Genomic DNA, 24,392 nt, shown 5'->3' on the forward strand with positions numbered 1-24,392 from the left:
GAACAGTAGGGAGTGATTGTGAAGTTTTAAAAAATTAAAGTTTGAGAATAATTCTATTACAATATATTTTATTTTAATTTTATTAAAATTGATTATTAACTAATTGTTATGGAACATCTCACCAAATAAAATATTATTGTAGGGACAAAATTATAAATTTAAAAAAAATGTTAAAAATTTTTAAAATTTTTGTAAGAGTGAAATTATTAAATTTTGAAATTGTAAGAGTGAAATTTTGAAATTTTGAAATTTTGAAATTATTAAATTATTAAATTGTAAGAGTTAAACCAATCCAACCACTTAGGAGAAGCTCTAGACATAGACAGACACCTAAATACCTGGATGCATACTACACTGAACTACCACTTCATACAAATTCAACCACACCATGCCCTATAACCAATTACCTATCATGTCAAAAACTGTCACCAACACATAGAGCCTTCACTATGTCCATGTCATATATCCATGAACCAAGTTCTTGCCAAGAAGTTGTGAGCCATTCACATTAGAGAGATGCTATAGAAGTTTAGCTGAGGGCTTTGGAGGATAATCAAACATGGATTATAATACCATTGCCTTAAGACTCCCATACAATTGAATGCAAATGGGTATACAAAGTCAAGCTGGGAGTCAATGGAGATATAGAAAGATACAAAACTCGCCTGGTAGCTAAGGGATACAACCATGTTGAAGGTTTTGATTATCAAGAAACCCTCGGTCCCATGGCAAAACAAACCACAATCAGAGTATTCCTTGCCTTAGCAACAGCAAACAAATGGACATTATCTCAACTTGACATAAACAATGCATTCTTGAATGGAGACTTGGAGGAGAAAATGTATATGGAACTCCTACAAGGATGATGTTGGATCAAAATTAGTTTGCAAGCTGCACAAGGATGTGTAGGAGGGGGGGGGGGGGGGGGGGGGGGAACTTTTTATATTTAAATCCCTATTCCTATTCATTATTTTTAGATTATAGATAACTTCTTTTCAAGAAAAAAAAAAAGGTTTCTGAAGCATGAAATTAAATTCAAATGTTGAATTGATGAAAACTTGACCAGGAGATGGCAACAAGACAATGATATGTTGAGGAGAACAAGAACATTGGAATCCTCACCTATGTTAAAGCAATGCTTAACTAATTTCTGAAGTTTTCATTTCAATCTATTTCTCTTGGTGATAAAACTCAATCTGAGGAAAGGAAAGATAGATGGGGATATAGAATCTCAGTCACGTTTTACACGCCAGTGTACAATAGACGCAAATTCTTGAGGGTCTTAACTAAGAATGAAGAAAAGCACCTTAATGCTTGACTGACAAATATCAACCATTTCCATGGCTAACGCTTTTAAATAGGGAACCATTCTCCTCTTTCTTTCTCACTCCCTGTCTACCACTTTAAACTCAAGCTAAACCCTTCCAAACTTCCCGGTTTTATACCATTATCATGACTGAAGAGAGTTTTAGCATCACAATTGGTCGTCCTTTCTCAATGCAGGAGAGAGTGAGGAATGCTGCTAAAGAAGGTCATGTTGAGGCGTTGTATGAGCTTATCCGGGAGAAGGTAGATTTTTTGAAGGACATCGATCAAATGGAGTTTGTTGATACTCCATTACACGTAGCTGCAGCTGCAGGACGCACTGGGTTTTGCATTGGAGTTGATGGACTTAAAGCCATCACTTGCTACGAAGCTGAACCACGACGGGTTGAGCGCCATGCGCCTTGCGTTGCAGTATGAGCATGCAGAGACGGTGCTCTCACTCCTGAGATTCGATAAGAATATCGTTCGTGTCAAAGGGAAGAACGGCTACACTCGTTTCCATTAATCAGCAATGAAAGGAGACCGACGTCGGGTTTTGAATGAATCTCTCAAGGATTGCCCTCAATGTAATCATGATGTGACAAATAGAAATGAAAATGCCCTGCATCTTGCAGTGCGGAAAAACAATTTCGAAGCTTTACAAGTTCTAATGCTCTGGCTGTGGAGCTCTGATTGTAATATGAGGCAGATTAAAAGAATTCTGATCTTCAAGAACAGGGATGGCGACACTGTGTTGCACATAGCACCATCCAATAACCAACCAAAGGTATGAATTTGATCTCACCCAAGCTTTCTTTTTTAAAATTGTATTTAACTGTTACGAATTTATGATCGTTTGTCAACATGTATGTAACTTTATTTTTCAATGCATGCAGATTGTCAGGTTTTTAACTGATTATGGGATAATGAACATGAAAGCTACCAATTCGAAGAATTTAACAGCTTTGGGTATCTTACAAGGCCAAAATCAAGAAGACAGCGGAAAGTGCAAGCAAATTCTACTCTCGCCTTACCGTGCCATTTTCGTCGGAGCAATTGCTCTTATTCAACGAATTAGTCAACTTAAATATAATATTAAAACCATGTCAGGTGACAAGAACAATGCTTTGCTGGTAGTAACAGTACTTATTCTAGCAGCCACTTGCCAAGCCAGAGACAAACAGGTCAATTGAAATACCCCATACTTTGATATAGTGATAAATAAAGTTGATCGAATGCAAATTGAGGTCAATTAAAATGTTTAAAAGTGATAAAAGACGAAAAGAGTAGTTTAGAATAAAATATTTCACAAGTGAGAAAATAACAATAAAATAATAATAATTTTATCAGAGGAGAATTTGTGAGATAAAAGGCAATTCAGAAGTCAAGTGAGGCATAATAAAGTATTTCAGGTACTAAGGAGACAAGATAAAATTTTTAAAATATTAATATTTAGCCGGATGTCGAAATCAGTCAAAAAGAAAGATCATATGGTTGATTCAAGTGGGGGAGAAGATGACAAGCCCGACTCTATAAAAATAATTGTCATGACATACATGTGATGGATAGCATGTTTGCATGCTAAGAGAGTCCCGAAAAAAATTTACAAAAGTCGGTATTATACTTAGACGTACAACAAAGTTGATTTAAGCCTCGAACTAGATCAAATAGAGAATTCACAATGAAATTAAGAATTTTAAAGTCCCAGAATGGTTTAATATGGTGATTCAGAGTTTGAGGATCAATTTGGAGTCAAACCGGAATTTTCGCTATCTAGGGGCAAAATGGTCATTTGCCACCTGGAGACAAAATGGAAATTTTTAGAAAAGCTTTTTGGCCCCATTTGACTTATTGGAGTAAGATTTGAGGTTTAGAAGTGAAAAATTTTAATTTCGGTATAATTTGGAGTAAAAGGGTAAAATGGTAATTTTGCCACACAGAATAAAAAATTTAATTTTTGAAAGGATTTTGATCAAATTTAATTATTTGGAGTGTGAAATGAGTATGAGGAGTGAAAATTATGCATTATGGCAAATTTTCAATTTTTGAGGTAAAAATGTAATTTTTGAAAAGTTCAGGGGTAAAAGTGTAATTTTGAAAAATTTACTCCACCAAAACTTTGAAAAAATCTGAAAATTTCACTTAAGACTTGGATAAGTCAAAGGGAATGCATGGTGGAAAAAGTAGGACAAATGGATGGCTAGAAAAAAAAATGAATTAATAAAATATTTAAAATATGAATAAAATAATATTATTTCATTAAACAATAAAAAGGCATAAAAAAATCAGCCCATAACCCATTCTTCTTCTTCAACATTCGGCCAAGCAAGAAACAAGAGAGAGAAAGGAGAAAATAAAACCCTAGCCAAGAAATTTAAAGGGAAAATAGGTGAAAATTCAAAAATCAAGAAAAAAAATGTAACATTTCTTAAATTTGTCTTGTGCTTTACCTTTCCCATGCATTTCCCATCATTTTTCATGGTTGAATCATGTGATTTGAGGATGATTTTAATTCTGGTCATATGGGTTTAGAGAGAGAAAGTTGTTAGATAAATTTGATTTTGAGCTATGTTAGTGTTTAGTGTTAGTTTAGCATGTTTATGAGTAAAACGACAAGAAAAATATTTATCTTCTCCATGAATTTCTCTAGGCCGAATCTAGCCAATGGTATGTGAGGATGAGGTTGACTTTATTTTAAGAGAATTGGGTGGAAAAATGATGAATTATGAGGTTGGAAATTAAATGGGAATTTTCGATGCAATAAATTGAAATTTTTACCCACTAGGGGTAAAAGCGTAATTTATAATTCGGACTGATAAATTGGACCAAATTCACAGTCATTGAGGTATTGTGGATATAATTGGATAATTGAAACTGAAATGGATGGAATTGGAGTCGAATTAGGGATTTTAGGACTTTACACCGTGTATAGGCGAGTTAGGTCAGACACCGCAATTAAGCGATTGTCTAGACATTTCAAATCCTATCTAGTGCATACGCATGGATAAGAGCCTGAAATAATTTATGATAAATTGACACAATTTATTGAATTTTGTATCATGGATTATGGATAGGTGGTGAGTCAATTGTTTCGGGTAAGAGACTGTACCCAAGGGCGGAAGATAGGAGTATTTCTACTCCTAATATTGTGAGTAAACTTATTATTGTCTTAATTATCTAGAGTAGTTTTATACAATTGTGTGATTTTATAGAAAATGAGTTTAAATGGTAAATTGTTATGTTTTAAGAGAAATTGTGATTTTATAAAATAATTTTATAAATTTTCTGGAAAATCGAATATTGGTTTTGAAAATAAAGTAATTGGAGACTGCTTGCTTGTGTTGTAAATTTATGGTTTTAAATTGAATGGCTTATGATAATATATGAGCATGAATTATTTATATTGTGTATTCAGCCTTGAGAGACTAGATTGCGATAAATTGTCATGCCATACTAGAATGAATTTTATTGAATTGGTGGAGTATATATTAATTATTTACTGCAGAGGGGGTTCCGTGGACCAGCCTATTAGAGGGGCATGGTAAATTCCATTATATTATTACCTCGAACGGAGAGGCGCGTAGGGTATCTCCTGGGGTAAAGCTTAGGGTTCACTTCACGCCAAACCACCACGTGAAGGGAAACTCAGCCAACGTCAAGGAACGGCTGTATTTTTCTCAAACTAAAAATATATTTTAAGTGTATACAAAATTTTAACAGCCTTGGCGGACTCTGTTGGATGCCCTGCGCAAGGTATCACTGAGTATGAGTTTTGGCACGAGCCAAAGTTTTAAGAAATTCATAAGCCAAGTTGATTACTCGATTTATATGGATTGATTTTATTTGGTTGAAATGAACTGAAAGGTAATGAAATTACAGTATGATGACTTGTTTTAATTGTCTCCATTTACTCGGCTTTATATACTTTTGATGGTATCTGTTTACTCACTGGGATTATAAAATCTCACCCCTTCTTCCTATACATTTTTCAGGCTCAGGACAATTTGTAGATAGTCGAGTAGGACAAGAACTAAGGTCGGAACTGCATTATAGAAAGTAAGAGTTCATAGTCTTACATCCTCTTGGTCAATTGGAGCTCACGTGTCATTGCAGATCAAAACTTATATTTTGGTTATCTGTATTTCTATTCATACAATTTTTATTTTACTTTCATGTACGAAAAATTATTTACGAATATTTCTATAAAAATTTATTTTATGAGAAAATAAAATATTTTATTTATTATTTTTGAATAGTACTAGTTGTCAACAATTTGCTTTCAAATGAACGTTTTAGATACTTAATTGTTTTTAAATCATTAAATATATATTTTCTGCTTACCTATTACATTTTTAGCAAGTTTTGAGATTTTTTGACGAAAAATTACGAAAATACCTTTGTGAGCCAGAAAATAATATTTTATTGTTCTTATTTGAAAATGACTCATGATTTTTTTGAAATGCGAGATTTAATAACTGTTGCTCACCGGGGAGATGCGGAAGATGATGCTAAGCCTTGCGAGGTTTCAATCGGCATTCGGGGTGAAGAATGTCTGTTGAGGCCTCGTGGCGGTTGTCATGGGCCCGATGGGGAGTTCCGGGTCGTGACAGTCAATAATATCTACCTTCATTTGAAGAGAGTTCACTTGGTATTAACTTTTCAAAATATATTGAAAAAAACACAACGAATAGAATCTTAAAATAAATCGATTTAGTGGAACGATTTTAAATGCTACCAGATTTTTGCATTAAGAATCCAATGAATTGCAATGATTGAATCTAATTCAATAATTAAGGACCTCTTTCCGAACCACCGTGAGTGATAAAAAATTTGAAGAGCCATCTCTCGCTTTCTTGACTTCACCTAAACCTAAAGTGTTGTCGTCACGTTGATGTTTTACTCTTATGAGCCGTCCATAAGTTTTGAATATAACATAGCCACGTTTGCTAACCCGCCTTGAATATATTTAAAACCAGATTCGAGTAGAGAGAGAGAGAGAGAGTTGTCATCATAGTGGTCTAAATTATTGAAAATTTCATAATATATACTACCGTTTTACCACGAAAACTCCTTTATTCTGGCTTTTCTGTTCCCGGTTGACTAAAATCGATTGACTAAACGGCACCGAGGCTTTTCCTTGTAAGTTCGTTAAGGTACTCCTCTGCATCCTCTTGATAGATGTTAATTCAGGAGGGTCTTAACTAAGAATGAAGACAAGCACCTTAAAGCGTGATCGACAAAAATCAACCATTTCCAAGCCCAATTGTTACATAAACGGAACCATTTCCAAGCCCAATTTTTACATTTAAAAATATAGTCCGTAAAGAATTTTCGTCAAAGCCGAGTATCATTTCCATTTTTGCTAGGAAGTTTCTTTAACAGAATACTCCTTGAGCCGTGAGCACTCCTTGTAGATTATTATTCAACCCCAATTGTTATATAAACGGAACCATAATCCTCTTTCCTTCTCACTCTTGTTTACTTCATTTTCTCTTTCTACTCTATATCTGCTATAAATAGACTAACCCTTTCAGTTATTTTCCAAAGATTATTATTCAATCTTATCGATGGATGAAAGGTTAAGGAGTGCAGCTCAATCCGGAAATATTGATGCCTTGTATGATTTAATCGAAGATGACGCGGATGTGTTACGACGCATCGATGAGATGGAGTTTGTTGATACTCCACTGCACATAGCTGCAGCTGCAGGACACACTGATTTTGCAATGGAGGTGATGAACTTAAAGCCATCATTCGCTAGGAACCTCAACCAAGGCGGCTTTAGCCCCCTTCACCTAGCCTCGCGATATCCAGAAACAGTGATGGTGGTGGATGATCTCCTATCAATTGATAAAGATCTTGTTCGTGTCAAAGGGAGAGAGGGTTACACTCCTCTTCATTATGCAGCCAGAGAAGGAGATGCTCCTCTTCTGCTTAAATTTCTGGAGCATTGTCCCAATTGTATCTTAGATTTGACCATTCGAAAACAGACTGCTCTGCATGTTGCAGCACAATATAATAAGTTAGAAGCTTTCAAAGCCATACTGTTCTGGATTCAAGGGAGTGACAAATACCTCGACTCTGAGAAAAGAAGAATTCTAAACTTACAGGACAAGGATGGAAACACTGTGTTGCACATAGCGGCGTGAGAAAACCAACTCGAGGTACCATTTATCTCATCCTAAGAGAAAATAGAATTAATTTGGCATTGTATATTACATTATTCGTTAATGAATTGTGGATTTTATATAAGCAGATGGTCAGACTGTTAACAGAAATCAAGAAGGTTGATAGGAAAAAGGTTAATCGGAGTGGTTTTACAGCTTTGGGTGTCTTAGAAGCACAAGCTCGAGTTGACAGAGAGATTGTCAACATTCTGATATGTGCTAAAGATCGACCCTCAATGATCCGTAGGGTGTCATACTTTACCAAATTCCAACGTGATATTGAGGAGATGAAACCTGATACGATCAATGCGTTGCTAGTCGTATTTGCACTGATAACAGCGATGAGTTACCAAGCTTTTCTCAGCCCACCGGGTGGTGTTTTTCAGGCCGATGCTGATTCCAATAGCACTGAACGTGCAGGGAAATCAGTCGTCAAACCTTATGCGTTTTTAATGTTCTATTCTTTAAATTGTGCAGTTTTTGCGCTTGCGTGGGACATAACAGTTGCCCTCCTCAGAGTAGCTGGCAAGAACATCCAGCGTATTGCGCACACACTATGCTTGGTGACTTGTTTTTGCTCCGGTGCTGCACTGGCTATCATAGGCCCAACGCGGGCCACTTTTATTACTTGGGCTGCTGCTTGGATCATTGAAGTGTTTTTTATTAAGTTATTTTGAAAGGCAAAGGGATTATTACTAAGGAATTGGTAAATAAGAGGTTGTTTAGGCCAAAGCTAAGAAGACAGAGAAAGAAACAATAAGTCAGGAAGAAGGAAGAGAGTTATTGATCCGTAAAAAGATCACTGACGAAAATTGCCCTAGTGCGTAGAATCCTTGTTTTGGCCAATCCATTGACAATGGTGTTACTCTCCCTGAGAATATGCTTGAAGGACAATCTAACAGTTCTTCACTTAAGACTCTCAGTTCGATTGTAAGATATGTTTCAACATGTTAGAGATAACGAATGTATTGGCTTAGCTTGCACTTATGTTATCTTTTACTTTAATATGTACTTTGCTTAGTTGTAATGGTTTTGAGGTAAAATATATCAGCTGACATGAGGTGTCTGTGTGCATGTTAAATGTTTTAACACCTGTCCTTAGTATAAACAAGTGTTAGCTTACTGATGCTTGTATATACTGTAAGTTTGCTTACTAATGAAATAACTTTCTCTTTATCCGCTGCCCTGTTTTCTTTCTTTTACAGTCCCCAGCATTGTTTTTATCGTTTGTCCTACTTTCATATCACAACATTCATCAAGAAAGAGTGGAGTGATAATTTGCACTGGCTATCATAGCTTAGGGTGATAATTTGCCGCTCAGGGTGCTTTATGCTGCTGCTTCTTCCATAGTTGCTGTCATATATTATTGTATTTGTTTATTTCGTTTCAAAAAAAATACAATGAAGACGTGTAGAATTAATAACAAATAGTCTCTTAACTTTATAACAAGGCTTAGATAGAGACAGATTAATGTAGCTTATTGATTGAGAATATAATTACCTTTGGAACAAATAGTTGGAGAGCAAGGTATGTATCTTATGCTGGCAGGTTACAGTTATTCAATCAATTTTGTTCAGATTGAAAATTTGAGTCATGGAATACGTACCATTAGACACCGTTAGGTGAAAGTATATAGGAATACAATGTATTTTCCTTCCAAGTATACACCCTAAGCAAAGGATATTTTAATATTAGTATAGATAGAGGGATATTTTAAAATGCCAATTAAATTAAACATAAGCCTAGGAAAGATTTTGATAGAGATTATCCACAACTTGTTATCATATTGGTCAAGCAGTTGGGTTTTTTGATAGACAAAAATTTTATGATAGTCCTCCATAAATAAGAAATTCCGAACGAAATCTTCTTTGGTCTTCAACTACTTCCAAATTCCTGTTTTAAAGTTCGATTAATCCCACAAGACCTGAAGTGGATCAGATAAAGAAAAGAGAAAGAGATCAATTGATACCGTTTCTGGAAATAAAGAAGGAAGAAAGGAATAAAGAACGAAAGCAAAAAAAGATGGAGGGAGAGCTCAGAGATTCCATCGCTCCCACGTTTCACAGTCTAGTGTACAATAGATGGGGAAATAGAATCTCAGTCACGTTTTACACTCAAAGTGTACGATAGATGCAAATTCAGGAGGGTCTTAACTAAGAATGAAGACAAGCACCTTAAAGCGTGACTGACAAAAAGCAACCATTTCCAAGGCCAATTGTTATATAAACGGAACCATTCTCCTCTTTCCTTCTCACTCTTGTTTACTTCATTTTCTCTTCCTAGTCTTTATCTGCTATAAATAGACTAACCCTTTCAGTTGTTTTCCAAAGATTATTATTCAATCTTATCGATGGATGAAAGGTTGAGGCATGCAGCTCAATCAGGAAATATAGATGCCTTGTATGATTTAATCGAAGATGACGCGGATTTTTACGCCGCATCGATGAGATGGAGTTCGTTGATACTCCACTGCACATAGCTGCAGCTCAAGGGCACACTGAGTTTGCAATGGAGTTGATGAACTTAAAGCCATCATTCGCCAGGAAGCTCAACCAACGCGGCTTGAGCCCCATTCACCTAGCCTTGCAAAAGAAACAAGAAAAGATGGTGGATGATCTCCTATCAATTGATAAAGATCTTGTTCGTGTCAAAGGGAGGGAGGGTTACACTCCTCTTCATCATGCAGTCAGGGAAGGAAATGTTCCTCTTCTGTCTAAATTTCTGGAGCATTGCCCCAATTGTATCTTAGATTTGACTATTCAAAAAGAGACAGCTCTGCATATTGCAGCACAAAATAATCATTTAGAAGCTTTCAAAGCCATACTGAGACGGCTTCCCACTGTATACGAAGCAGCAATCCTAAACTTAGAGGACAAGGATGGAAACACTGTGTTGCACATAGCCGCATCAAATAACCAACACCAGGTACAATCTATCTCATCCTAAGAGAAAATAGAATTAATCTGGCGTTGTATTATATTGTTGAAATTTTAAGCTTTAGAGATTTACAGAGAGAACAAAGAACCAGTGGAGAGAGTGAATAAAACTTAGCATGCTCATTCCGCTTTCAAAATCCCTTTTTAATAGACAAACCCGATTTGCTCCTTTTAGTTTATGGTCTGTTTGTTTTTGCTTTGATGCTGTCACAACACAGAGGATAGAGGCATCCTTTCATCTTTGATCATTTTTTCTATCTCAATTTACTCTACTTATTTTCTGTTTCATGACGTGGGGACTTTTTTGACAAGAGTTATCTTGTTTTAGTCAGTTTAACAGACCGCATCATTGCTCTCCTTGAATAGCAGTTACTATCTTTTGTAATTATTTTTACTATCAATGAAATCTTTGATTGGCTGAGAAAAAAAAAATAGACAAACCTGATTAGAGGAAGGGGAAAAACAATTAAAACAAAACAGCCAATTGTCACAGGAGACATGGCATTGCTTTGCTTCCCACTACTCGGCTGGTACCTTACCTCGTACTACCAGCCGATTACCAACCAACGCGTGGTGCCTATGGTAGAGACACGTGAGGTAGAGCACGTGATGTCTTCTTCTCCAAAGTTTAAACCAATTGACGCGAACCCCCGTTAACTTGCACAGATAGAACATATATATTATTTGTCAATTAATGGTGGGTTCTGTAAATGCAGATGATCAAACTGTTAATAAAAAGCCAGAAGATTGATTGGAATAAGGTTAATCAGAGTGGTTTTACAGCTTTGCATGTCTTGGAAGCACAAGCTGGAGATGACAGGAGAGAGAATGTGAACATGCTGAAACGTGCCAAAGTTCCACCCGCAATTTTTTTAGCGAAGATGGTTCTTCAAAGTCGGCGTTTTACCGAAATAATAACTGATATTCTGGAAATGAAAACTGATACGATCAATACGTTGCTAGTCGTATTGGCACTGATTCTATCGATGACTTACCAAGCTGTTCTCAGCCCACCGGCTGGTGCTCGAGATGCGGGGAAATCATTCATCAAGCATTTGGTGTTTTCTTCGTTCTATGCTTTTAATTCCGCAGCTTTCAGCCTTGCGTGGCTCTTAACACTTATGCTTGTCACTGTCGTTGCCAAGAGTATCATAATTCTTCTGTTGCTACTATACCTGATGATGGCTTGTTGCTACGCTGTTGCATATTATACCATATCTCCAAACCTGTATGTCAGTTTCGGTGCTGATGCTGTTGTTGTTGGTGCCATCATTGTTGTCTTATTTTATTATTACTTTTATTTCCGTCCCAAAATTTATAAAATGGATATGTTCACTCTCAATTTTATAAGAAGGCTTACCTAGAGAAATCATAGCACATTGATTGAGGAGATTACCTCTAGAACAAATATTACAGTTGTTCAATCAAATTTGTTCAGCTTGCACATTTTAATATTCTAGTGTTGGATATGGGAAGCCGGTGTGAGGTGTTTTTTCCTTTGTTTCCACTCTGTTTATAGTTTTCTGGGCTGTTGGCATTTCCTTTCACTGCTTGTAATAATCAGACTTTGTATCAGTTTTGATACTAATAAAATCTATTTTTGACTGAGTAATAATAAATACATGTTATGATAGCATTATATTTTAATGAGGTTTAATTTTTTCATCTCATTTTTATTTCGATTCAAACTTGGTATAAAATTTATATATTTATAAATAATAGACACTTTCATGAGTTTTTTTTTATAGTTAAATATTTTAATATTATTACAAAAAGAATTGTAAGTAATATATTCTCGTTGAGGATCCTCAAAGTATGCTCAAATGCATAGAGACAAGCATATGCATTTTGTCCTTTGTATCGATTGACCCCTTGAAGATGAGAGACGCTGGGAGGGAAGACGTACTAATGAGTTCGAGCAGAAGAAAATTTATCCTAATCCTGATCGATTGATTTTTCTACTATAGTTTATAGTTAGCTTACATTTTTTTCTCTCAGCCATCATTTAATTGATGTGTTCAATAATTAACATCTGAGATAAGAAGACAGAGCCAGAGCAATTATAATACAAACTTTAAGCCCTGAGCCCTCCCATCCATTAAGCTTTGCATTGATACTCCTACGCGAAGCCGCAGCGCCAGGGCAAGTTGATTTTGCGGTGGAGATGATGAACTGGAACCCATCGTTTGCCTCAACGATTAATCCAGATGGTTTTACCCCATTGCACCTTGCTTTGCAGAGAGGCCAAACTCAGTTACTATATGAGCTCCTGAAAATCAACAATGACCTGGTTCTAGTCAAGGGGAAAAAAGGTGCGACACTTCTGCATTACGCAGATGAACTGGGAGACATTGATCTTTTAGCTCTGTTTCTTGCAGCTTGCCCTGAATGCATCAAAGATGTGACTATTGGAGGTAAAACTGCTGTGCATATTGCGGCAGAAAACAACAATATTGAAGCTCTTGAAGTCCTGACACGTTGGCTACGAAGGACTCACAACAAAGATGGAGGATTCTGGGAAATTGAAGTCATGAACTGGAAAGACAAGGATGGCAACACACAGTGACACAGTCAGAATTTTTTGTTTCGAAGGGCGAATAGTCAAAGACAATATAAAGTAATTTAGATAAAAAAAATTCATATAAAAATATATTAATAAATTCTAAAAATTATTTAGAGAGTCAATCCTAATAATTACTTAAAAGAATTAACTAGCATAATCATGAATAATTTAATAATGATAATAATCCCAATTTCTAGAGAAAATTAACAAATATAATAACAAAAATCTCAATGAAAAATAATTTATTAAAAAATATTAATAGTTATCAATAAACAATTCAATGAAAAATAATTTCGTAAAATTAATTATTAAAATTAAATATAATATTGAAAAATTAATCACAAAAATTGAAGTCATGAACTGGAAAGACAAGGATGGCAACACAATATTGCACGTAGATGCATCCAACGAATAGAAATCTCCTGCCCCGTTGGTGCCCCTTCCATTTGATTGATGCTTTTGCCTCCGTGGACCTTGTACACCATCAGCTAAACAACAACACTATACAATTGAAGGTCACATAAGCCAGCATCAACTTACAAAATTCATACCATTCTCAACTTACGCAAGTATATTTGTAATTTATTAAATGAAAACATAATACTACTATATAATCGAAGTCAGGGTAGACAGCTTAATGTTATTAATTTCATGGTAACGATTCTCTCATTCCTAACATATTAATGTTAGCAACACCGTTGATCATATTGTCTTCAGACGACTTGGTAAAAGATTCAACGGAGTTTGGCACCTCCCATTGGAATCCCCACCACTCAAAAATTACAACTCCATATAATCCAAGAATAGTGGCATGAGATTGAAATGTGAGCACGGTCCTCATTCAAATCACACCATGTAGAAAAGTCATTATCATTTTCAAAGTAAACATCTGTAGCTCTCAAGAAGCTTGTGGCTGGAATGCAGTTTAGGAGACGTATCCATGGAAGACATCGAATTTTTGAGAGAGTAACGAATTTCCAAAAAGATAAACCTTACTTTTTGTTTTTTTTTGGTCTCCAAAGTTGACAAGACAGCTGTAGGCCTGTGGCTTCTCTAACAGAAACTGTTGCTCTCGTAAAAGTTTTAACTTGAAGAAGTTCAGATTAAAGACGTAAGCTTCAACTTGAAAGGTCGAAGAAAGACTCATATTCAGCTGGAGAAAGCACAATTTAAGTGTCATATTATTTTCTTATGACATAACTTTATATATTGTAACAGTAGAAAAACCCACCAATTTATGTATTAATTGTCAGCTCAACCAAACGTAAATAGGAACATGAAAAAAGTAGCTTGGTGGGTGCACGGAGGGATATAACAGCAATGGCTTGCCAAAAGAAAGAATCACTTTGGTTAGCTTGGATCCAAGGTTGAGGGAGGCAGCTCGAATAGGAAATATATGTTAATTTCTTAAGATTAAAAATTTCAATAATAACTTTGTTATAAAGTAATAATAAATAAATATTAAAAGTTTGGATATTGACCTCTTAAAAAGAAATTAAATTCATACTTTTTTTAAAAACAAAAACAATATTTAAGTACCAAAATTATAATAAAATAATAAATCTGTTATTATATTATCAATTTTTCATTTGAGAGAATAAGGGATTTGAATTTTAACTCTTTAAATAAGGAATGCATATACCTATCATTTACTTCTTTGTCGACTTTTCTTTTAATCTATCTACTTAATTGTTAATGTTATTAATTTCATGATAATGATAGTCTCTTTTCCCAATGCTAAATGAAGCACACTTATATATCAATCATAATTTAGTTTTTTTTTTTTGAAAATTAATTAAATTTTATTATCAAAAACCAGGAATAGGTTCCTTGGAGAACAGAAAAGTACATGATTTTAAGATGCTATGCCTTGATCAGCATATCATCTCAAAATCTTGTCATCTTATCTAAAGAAAGCCAGCTTGCAAAGAACCCCATAAAAACCCCTACCATCAATATACAAAAAACAAATCAAAAACAGCAAGTAGCCACAACAAGTATACCCCAAGCCTCCCTACGCAAAAATCATTCCTGATAGGAGAACCAGCAATCGTGCAATCTGATAAAAAACTCAAGGCCTCACATCATAGACCTTGATCCAAAAGCCAAACCACCTCAGCCCAAAAAAGTCAAAAAGCAACAGAGAGAAACGATCAAACCTGAAGCTTGAATTCTTCACGCAGCCATTCAAAGAAGAAGAATAAAAAAATGTCCAACCTTTTTACTATTCAAAGACATTTAATAAATCCTCCTTACGTCTGACCTCTTCATTCCAAAGACTGTCTGCGAATTGATTCTGTTCTCTGAAGATATGGTTGACTTCCCACCCTTTAATGTTCCTTAGCCTCCAAGGACATCCAGCTGGTCCATTAATTCATTTGACTGTATTTTTAGAATCTGACTCAATTATCAATTTGTGAGTCTGGCTCCATTTTGATGTTCCAAAGACCAAAAAAGATTCCCTAATTGCCCTGACCTCAGTCATAATTTAGTTATATTTTTAAGTAAATTAATCACAAATAATTTCAAATCACAGAAAAATATGTGGTTCAACTCCCATTTAATTTGGTGGATGCGTACTTCTTCCTCAACCACAGAAAATAAGAGCTCTGCGTGCTTCTTTAATATCAACCAAAATAAACTTGAAAACCAAACTCCAGATTTACTTCATTTTCTCTTTCTACTCTATAACTGCTACAAATAGACTAAACCCTTCCAATTATTTTCCTGTGATTATTATTAAATCTTATCGATGGATGAAAGGTTGAGAAGTGCAGCTCAATCGGGAAATATAGATGCCTTGTATGCATTAATCGAAGACGACGCGGATGTTTTGCGACGCATCGATGAGATGGAGTTTGTTGATACTCCACTGCACATAGCTGCAGCTGCAGGCAACACTGATTTTGCGATGGAGATGATGAACTTAAAGCCATCATTCGCTAGGAAGCTGAACAAACGCGGGTTTAGTCCCCTTCATCTAGCCTCGCAATATGCAAAAAAAAAGATGGTGGATGATCTCCTATCAGTTGATAAAGATCTTGTTCGTGTCAAAGGGAGGGAGGGTTACACTCCTCTTCATTGTGCAGCCAGAGAAGGAGATGTTCCTCTTCTGTCTAAATTTCTGGAGGAATGCCCCAATTGTATCTTTGATTTGACTATTCGAAAAGAGACTGCTCTGCATTTTGCAGCACAAAATAATAATTTCCAAGCTTTCAAAGCCATACTGGACAGGATTCAAGAGACAGACAAATACCACGACATTGAGAAAAGAAGAATGCTAAACTTACAGGACAAGGATGGAAACACTGTGTTGCACATAGCCGCATCAAATAACCAAACCCAGGTACCATTTATCTCATCCTAAGAGAAAATAGAATTAATTTGGCATTGTAATGTATTTTATTTGTCAATTAATTGTGGATTTTATATAAGCAGATGATCAAACTGTTAATAGAAAGCAAGAAGGTTGATAGCAATATGGTTAATCAGAGTGGTTTCACAGCTTTGCATGTCTTACAAGAACAACCTGTAGTTGACAGAGAGAGTGTGAACATTCTGATACGTGCTAAACATCCAGCCTCAAGGTTCCGTAGGGCGTCAAACTTCAACAAATTGACACGTGATATTGAGGAGATGAAACTTGATACGATCAATGCGTTGCTAGTCGTATTTGCACTGATTCTAGCGATGACTTACCAAGCTCTTCTCAGCCCGCCAGGTGGTGTTTTGCAGGCTGATGCTGGTTCCGATTCTGATCATGCAGGGAAATCAGTGATCAAGCCTGTTATGTTTATTATTTTCTATGTTTCAAATAGCGTAGCTTTTATAATGGCGTGGATCTTAACAATGGCCCTCCTCAGCGTCGTTGGCAAGAGGATCGTGTTTACTGTGTTCTCACTATACTTCTTGATGTGTTTGTGCTATGGTGCTGCACTGGGTGTCCTAGAACCAATAGCATTTAGCGGTTGGGGTTCTTGGATTGCTGCTGTCATCACTAATGTCTTGTTTTTTTATGTTTGGTAACAAGAAAGTAACTGCAAGAAAATTGTTTGTGTTAATTTTTTGTTATGTTAATTTTATAGAAAAATACTGCTCACCATCATTCAATTTTTAAAATTGTTTTTATTCTTATATTTTTTTGTCATAACATTATAATAATATCAGTATTCATCTATAAATATTATATATATAAATAATAAAATATTATATTATATATATAATAAAATAATTAAAAATTGATAAATAAGAGGAACAAGAATTGAAAATTAAATATAAAGGGTGTCTTTTTCAACTGTTAGAAATATTGGATATTCCAATTGAGCCCAAATAAATATGGGGAGACTTTTCCATTGCCATTGGTGAACTCAAAGAAATATTACTCATTTCAGAATTCAAACTCGATATTAAATTAGAAGCCTCAAGTTTACATTGGAGTGTTGTCTTCATAATGGTTTGATTGTAATTGTCATTTGATGGTTTAATTAGATCATAATGGTGGGTGGTCAGTTCAACCTTTAGGCTTTTTCCTTTTCTGGAGGTGGAGATGGGGACTAATGCCTTCCATATCTTTTTCCTATTAGTTAAGCAAAATCTGTGTGAAGCAACTTCTACAAGCAAGATCATCTCGATCAAACTTCTTCTCTGAACATAATAGTATGGATTATGCGATAGTACAAGAACAATAATTAGAGCGATTTAAGATTCTCAAAGCAAAATCGTGTTCTATGTATTATCGCTTCGAATAATTCTTTTACTCAAAGCAAAGCAACCATTGAAGAGGACAAAAAAGTATGGAAACATATCCTCAGAATAAACGTTCAACTGTATATAAGAATCCATCTCAATCAACTTTGATTGGCAGCAAGCATATATACTAAATTTCTAAGACTAAAAATGAAGGATTTTTTGAGTTTAGCAATCTTTTTTTTCTGAATCTCTCTTTCTGTTGGTAATAAATTCAGTCTATTTTGTCCAAGCAAAAATCAATAAGAAAAGGAGGGATGGAAGGGACAGATGGAATCTCTCTCACGCTTTACACTCAAGTGTACAGTAGAAGCAAATTAGGAGGGTTCTTGACTAAGAATGAAGATAAGCATCTTAAAGCGTGACTGGCACAAATCAACCATTTACAAGGCCACTTCTTATATAAACGGAACCACTCTCCTCTTTCTTCCTTACTCTTGTTTATCAATTCTAAACTCAACCTAAACACTTTCAAGCTTTTACCATCTCTTTGGCAATGGCAGAGAGTGCAATCATCTCAATACGTCCTTGCACAACATCGGAAGAGAAGGTGATGGATGCTGCTCGATCGGGTGATATTGGTACGTTGTATCAACTTATTGGGGAGGACGTAAATGTCTTTAAGCGGATGAATAAGAGGCGGTTCTTTGACACTCCACTACACATAGCTTCAGCTGCGGGAAAGACTGAGTTTGCGATGGAACTGATGTACCTAAACCCGTCATTTGCTACGAAGCTGAACAAAGATGGCTTGAGCCCCCTACACCTTGCTTTGCAAGAGGGGCAAACAGATTTGGCGCTTTCTCTGCTGACAATCAATAAAAATCTGGTTAGTGTCAAAGGGAAGATGGGTTACACTCCTATCCATTACCTAGCTATGAAAGAAACAGACCGTAATCGTTTGACTAAGTTTCTCAATGCTTGCCCTGAATGTATCCATCATGTGACAAGTCGAGATGAAACTGCTCTGCATGTTGCCGCAAGTAACAACAACATAAAAGCTCTTGAAGTTCTACTACGCTGGCTTAGGAAAACCAGTAACTGTAGCATGCTCCAAAAAGAAAGAGTCCTTAACCACCCGAACAGCGATGGCGATACCGTGTTGCACGCAGCAGTCTCCAACAAACCACCGGATCCCGAGGTCCATTCTAGTTTATTTACATTTTAGGTAAAACAGAATCTCTTTACTTTCCATCTCTGCAATGTAGTTTACTTTGTTTTTTTTTCAATGCAGATGGTCAGGCTATTAACAAGCTTTAGGATCAAAATGAAAGCTACAAATTCGAGAGGTTCAACGGCCCTGGATATCTTAAAATGCTGCCGAACTCAAGAAGACAATATCAATATCAAGAAGTGTGTGGACATTTTAGGCCATGATCAGTGTCTGAATGCTTGTCGCAAAGGACTATGGTATTTTCTTGAACTGCTTAGTCAATGGGGATACGAAATTAAACATATGTCAAATGACAGGGGCAATGCTTTGCTAGTAGTAACAGTGCTGATTCTAACAGCTACTTACCAAGCCACCCTAAGCCCTCCTGGTGGTGTTTTGTCACTTGATGCTGATACCAACAACAAAAATGTTTCAGCCTTGCAAATTTACTTTGATAACAAGAACACCACCCGAGTGGAAACCAAAGCAAATTACACTGCGGGATCATCAGTACTGCAGACAATACCTTTTCTGTGGTTCTTTATTCCAAACTTGGTGGCTTTCGCTATTTCTTTCCTCCTAACCTGTTTCGTACTTCTCACTCTCGTTAGTGGTCTCTTCTCGTTTACCCTCATCCTATCCCTGTCAATGTTACTATTTTGCCTCCTGGTATCTGCAGTGATGATCATATCGCCAAATCATCAATCCAGCAACATTCTTTTATTTTGTGTCTATATTATTGTGTACGTCACCTACTGTGCCATTGCACCAGTACTGATCCCCAAAATAAGGAGAATGTTTCGTTAAGAGTGCAAGTCGAGATGGATTACGAAAGCCATAGAGCTCTGTGGCTGATGCAAAGAGTGGTGTTGTCAATGTCTAGATCATATTTTCTAGGCTAATTGCTCCTGTTAGGTGTTTGGCTTGTGTCTTTATTTTTCAAGCTGCGGGTCGGTCTTCCTTTGATCTTTGTTTGGGAGTGTTGATTGTCAATCTGCCTTTGGTTGTATTACAGTCTTTAACGACTGTTTTCTTTAATAATAATAATAATGATGACTTTTTTTAATAATAATCCTAATCTTTTTCCTTTAAAATATACTCATTTTAAGATTTGAGGTTTAAAAAATATTTCATTTATTATTCAATTTCTTATTTCTTCCAAATCATGATGGACTCTGCGTTTTCAATTTTATTCATGTAAAAAAAATTGATGACAAAAGTTGAGGATTACTCTAAAGAAATTCCTCACACCTCAAGAATATTTTAAAATAAAATTACTTAATTTTTAAAGAGGTTTTATCGTGGGACTAATTTTGTATTTTACGAAATGGCTTTGATTTGATTTTTTTCACTTTTGATTTCTTGATTTTTATGTCTATTATCCTAATTTTTAACATAATCTTATTTTATTTCTTCAAAATTATTTCTTGAATTATACATTTGCATGTTTTATGTTAAGAAGTAAATGATAACCTTTACATAGAAATTTTTTTTAAGCTTCCCAATACTTTTGGTAGAATTTAGTAATTTTCTTTACTTGAAAACTTTAAGAAATTTGTCATTTATAATTTTTTTTAATTTCATAATTGGTTAGATTTTCACTTACCAAAAATGCAAATGATGCAAACAAGTATACTGTTTTTGCTCAGTGAAAAACAATATTAATTATTGCGAAAAAGCGACAAGTAAAATAATTATCATAATATATCTAATCCTCAAATGATAGTAAAGTTAAAGACATTAAATACGAATCTCATAACACCTAATTAAGTTAGGAGTAACACACAATTACCACTAAACATAAAACATCTTTGACCTGGCCACTCCATGCTATATTATCATAATTAATTGCAATTTTATTTTGAGCATAAGTGACCCAATTGAATTGATATATAGTAATATCAGCATTTTCCATTCCAATCAGGCTTGATTAAATCCAAATAATTTTTTCTTTTCTTTTCTTTGACAATTTGAGTCACGGGCATAGTCCTCTCTCTATGCATCTAAGATTCAAATTCGATATATACTTCCAAATTGAAACATCAAGTTAACGGTCATGATACATTTTTAAGAATGTCAAAATTAAATTTTGATGGGTTTTTATTAGATAAAATTATTAATTATTAATTTTGATATTTTTATAAAGATTAAAAATTACAATTTAAAACAATCACAATTGCAATGACAAAATTCCTATAATATTGCAATTGAAAACAAATTCAGTACACAATCGGAACTTTAATCACGACTATATCATATTTGGCATGACATTTGTGATCAAATGCGTATTTCAAACCGTAATAATAAAAAAGCTCCAAATAATAGAGTTCAATTCCACGATTTTCATGAAGAAAAAACTGTGCCCTTTATATGCCATTTCTTATTTGTTAAACAAAAACTGTGCGAATCAACTTCTTCAAGCAAATTAAAGGACATCAAATTCTTTTCTGAACATCATAGATTATGCGATATTACAAGACATTTAGTGTTCTATAACTTGTTCAAAGCGAGCAATTGCAGCGGGCGTGAGTCAGGTGTAAGTTCGAATCATTCCCTTTACTCAAAGCGAGCAGTTGCAGCGGGCGTGAGTCATGTGTGATACAAAGGGGGTGTATTATGTAAGTAAGCAAGATGGTCACTAAGGCTGAACATAAGTCTCCTGCATGTGTAATTAGAGACTTAATTCAGCATCATATGTTCCCGAAGCTTTGCTATGTTAATGAAACATTTTTCATGCTTTTCAAAAAAAAAAAGCGAACAATTCCAACCAATAAAGAGCTGATATAATAAAGTATGAAAAGATTGTAAGTCTCTAGAAATAAACCTTCAGTTAGAGATAAGAATCCATCACATTCATGATTGGGACCACGGCTAATTTATGCTCTATGGCAGTACTATCCATCTCAAACAAAAGAAAAAAATCTTGTTAAACTTTATTGAAAATTAATTTATACTAATTCAAGATTTAATATAATGGGAATTTAACACAAAAATGTACCTGATTCTTAATACATGATTTCATAGTGAAAATGAAACTGACTAGATTAACTATTGGGTTTCAATACATTAGGATCTTCTTCCTTCCTCCTCAATCTATTAACGTTATAATAGGGGAAAATCTTAATGTTTTTGTGTAGGAGGGGGTGGGGGAACTTTTTATTATTTGAGTCCCTATTCCTATTCATTATTATAAGATTATAGATCACTTCTTTTCAAAAAAAAATAATAAAGGGTTTCTGAAGCATGAAATTAGATTCAAATGTTGAATTGATGAAAACTTGACGAGGAGATGGCAACAAGACAATGATATGTTGAAGAGAACAAAAACATTGGAGTCCTCACCAATGTCCAAAGTTAAAGCAATGCTTAATTAATTTCTGAAGCTTTCATTTCAATCTATTTCTCTTGGTGATAAAACTCAATCTGAGGAAAGGAAAGATAGATGGGGAGATAGAATCTCAGTCACGTTTTACACGCCATTGTACAATAGACGCAAATTCATGAGGGTCTTAACTAAGAATGAAGAAAAGCACCTTAATGCGTGACTGACAATATCAACCATTTCCATGGCCAACGCTTTTAAATAGGGAACCATTCTCCTCTTTCTTTCTCACTCCCTGTCTACCACTTTAAACTAGAGCTAAACCCTTCCAAACTTCCCGGTTTTATACCATTATCATGACTGTAGAGAGTTCTAGCATCACAATTGGTCGTCCTTCCTCAATGCAGGAGAGGGTGAGGAATGCTGCTAATGAAGGTGATATTGAGGCGTTGTATGAGCTTATTCGGGAGAAGGCAGATTTCTTGAGGGACATCGATCAAATGGAGTTTGTTGATACTCCATTACACGTAGCTGCAGCTGCAGGACTCACTGAGTTTGCATTGGAGTTGTTGGACTTAAAGCCATCACTTGCTACGAAGCTGAACCAGGACGGTTTGAGCCCCATGCACCTTGCGTTGCAGAATAAGCATGCAGAGACAGTGCTCTCACTCCTGAGATTCGATAAGAATCTCGTTCGTGTCAAAGGGAAGAACGGCTACACTCCTTTCCATTACGCAGTAATGAACGGAGACCGTCCTGTTTTGAATGAATTTCTCAAGGATTGCCCTCAATGTATCCATGATGTGACAAATCGAAATGAAACTGGCCTGCACGTTGCAGTGCAGAACAACAGCTTCGAAGCTTTTCAAGTTCTAATGCTCTGGCTTTGGAGATCTGATTGTTCTGTGAGGGAGATTAAAAGAATTCTGAACTTCAAGAACAGGGATGGCGACACTGCGTTGCACATAGCAGCATCCAAAAACCAACCAAAGGTATGAATTTGATCTCACCCAATCTTTCTTTTTTTAAATTGTATTTAACTGTTACGAATTTACCATCGTTTGTTAAAATGTATGTTACTTTATTTTTCAATGCATGCAGATTGTCAGGTTATTAACTGAGTATGGGATAATGAACATGAAAGCTACCAATTCGAAGAATTTAACAGGCCAAAATCAACACGACAGAGGAAAGTGCAAGGAAATTCTACTTTCTGCTTACCGTGCCATTTTCGTCGGAGCAATTGCTCTTATTCAACTAATTAGTCAACTTAAATATAATATTAAAACCATGTCAGGTGACAACAACAATGCTGTGCTGGTAGTAACAGTACTTATTCTAACAGCCACTTACCAAGCCGCCCTAAGCCCCCCCGGAGGTGTTTTTCAGGCTAACTCTGAACCCAAAAACACCACCGCCCACTTGCAAATCCCCCATAGTTTCCACAACATAACTAGTTCCATAACGAACAAAATATTCAAAAAGCATCCCTCTGCTGCGGGATCATCCGTACTGAATACAGCACCTTTTCTTTTCTTCTTTATTCCAAACATTATGGCTTTCGGTATTTCTTTCCTTCTAACATGTGCCGTCCTTATCAGTATCCTTCCTGTTGTCTTATCAACTGCTCTCGTCCTATCCCTGTCAATGCTAGTTGTTTGCCTTCTAATATCTTCAGTGCGTATCATATCGCCAAATTCACTGTCCGTCGTTGTTATGTATGAAACTGTCGACCTCCTTGTCGGATTACCTGTCCTGGTCATGTTCCTGACAATTTTTCTACGACTAGTCATAAGCCGACTTTGGAGGATGGCTTGGAAAGAAAATTAATTTGTGTTTATGTTAGTGGTTTTGGGTGGCCTATCTTTATTGATATATTGCAGTATTTTAAGGTTATTTATTGGCTGTTCTTCCAATACGTTATAAACATATCCTTTATGATGGGTAATTGTTCTGCATAGGTGTAATTGTGATGGTTAATGAATATTTTATTCTTTAATTGAACCTTCACATTATTAGAGATCATGAGAAATGAGGCTAGCAAAAGTATTGAGTCCAATAACTTCAACAAATATACTTTATTTTAATTTTAGAGTAATTTTACACATAATTTGGGCTTGGTATCGGAGGGATAATTCAAATTTTGACATAAAGGTTCTTCACTGAACATAAGGGCAGAGCATTAGCATTACCATCAGAC

The 24,392-nt window shown here is 35.5% G+C and overlaps 4 protein-coding genes across 4 annotated transcripts; all 4 read left to right on the forward strand.

Moving 5' to 3' along the window:
• Positions 1–6,810: 6,810 nt before the first annotated feature.
• Positions 6,811–12,974, forward strand: LOC18507147 (ankyrin repeat-containing protein BDA1-like). The gene is made up of 4 exons (XM_088802523.1): positions 6,811–7,037; positions 9,987–10,397; positions 11,125–11,667; positions 12,648–12,974. The coding sequence occupies exons 1-4, from the start codon at positions 6,873–6,875 to the stop codon at positions 12,972–12,974; spliced, it is 1,446 nt and encodes a 481-aa protein (XP_088658649.1). The 5' UTR covers positions 6,811–6,872.
• Positions 12,975–15,594: 2,620 nt separating this feature from the next.
• Positions 15,595–17,032, forward strand: LOC18586226 (ankyrin repeat-containing protein BDA1-like). The gene is made up of 2 exons (XM_018129369.2): positions 15,595–16,317; positions 16,410–17,032. Exons 1-2 carry the CDS (start codon positions 15,724–15,726, stop codon positions 16,995–16,997), a joined length of 1,182 nt encoding a protein of 393 aa, XP_017984858.2. The 5' UTR covers positions 15,595–15,723; the 3' UTR covers positions 16,998–17,032.
• Positions 17,033–18,168: 1,136 nt separating this feature from the next.
• LOC18586231 (ankyrin repeat-containing protein BDA1-like) lies at positions 18,169–19,928 on the forward strand. The gene is made up of 2 exons (XM_007009469.3): positions 18,169–18,858; positions 18,952–19,928. The coding sequence occupies exons 1-2, from the start codon at positions 18,214–18,216 to the stop codon at positions 19,675–19,677; spliced, it is 1,371 nt and encodes a 456-aa protein (XP_007009531.3). The 5' UTR covers positions 18,169–18,213; the 3' UTR covers positions 19,678–19,928.
• A 2,572-nt stretch (positions 19,929–22,500) lies between these two features.
• Positions 22,501–24,131, forward strand: LOC18586232 (ankyrin repeat-containing protein BDA1-like). The gene is made up of 2 exons (XM_018129371.2): positions 22,501–23,184; positions 23,294–24,131. Exons 1-2 carry the CDS (start codon positions 22,549–22,551, stop codon positions 24,020–24,022), a joined length of 1,365 nt encoding a protein of 454 aa, XP_017984860.2. The 5' UTR covers positions 22,501–22,548; the 3' UTR covers positions 24,023–24,131.
• The last annotated feature ends 261 nt before the right edge of the window (positions 24,132–24,392 follow it).

The sequence above is a fragment of the Theobroma cacao genome, chromosome 10, assembly GCF_053813885.1.
Source record: "Theobroma cacao isolate CCN51 chromosome 10, ASM5381388v1, whole genome shotgun sequence".
NCBI lineage: Eukaryota > Viridiplantae > Streptophyta > Magnoliopsida > Malvales > Malvaceae > Theobroma > Theobroma cacao.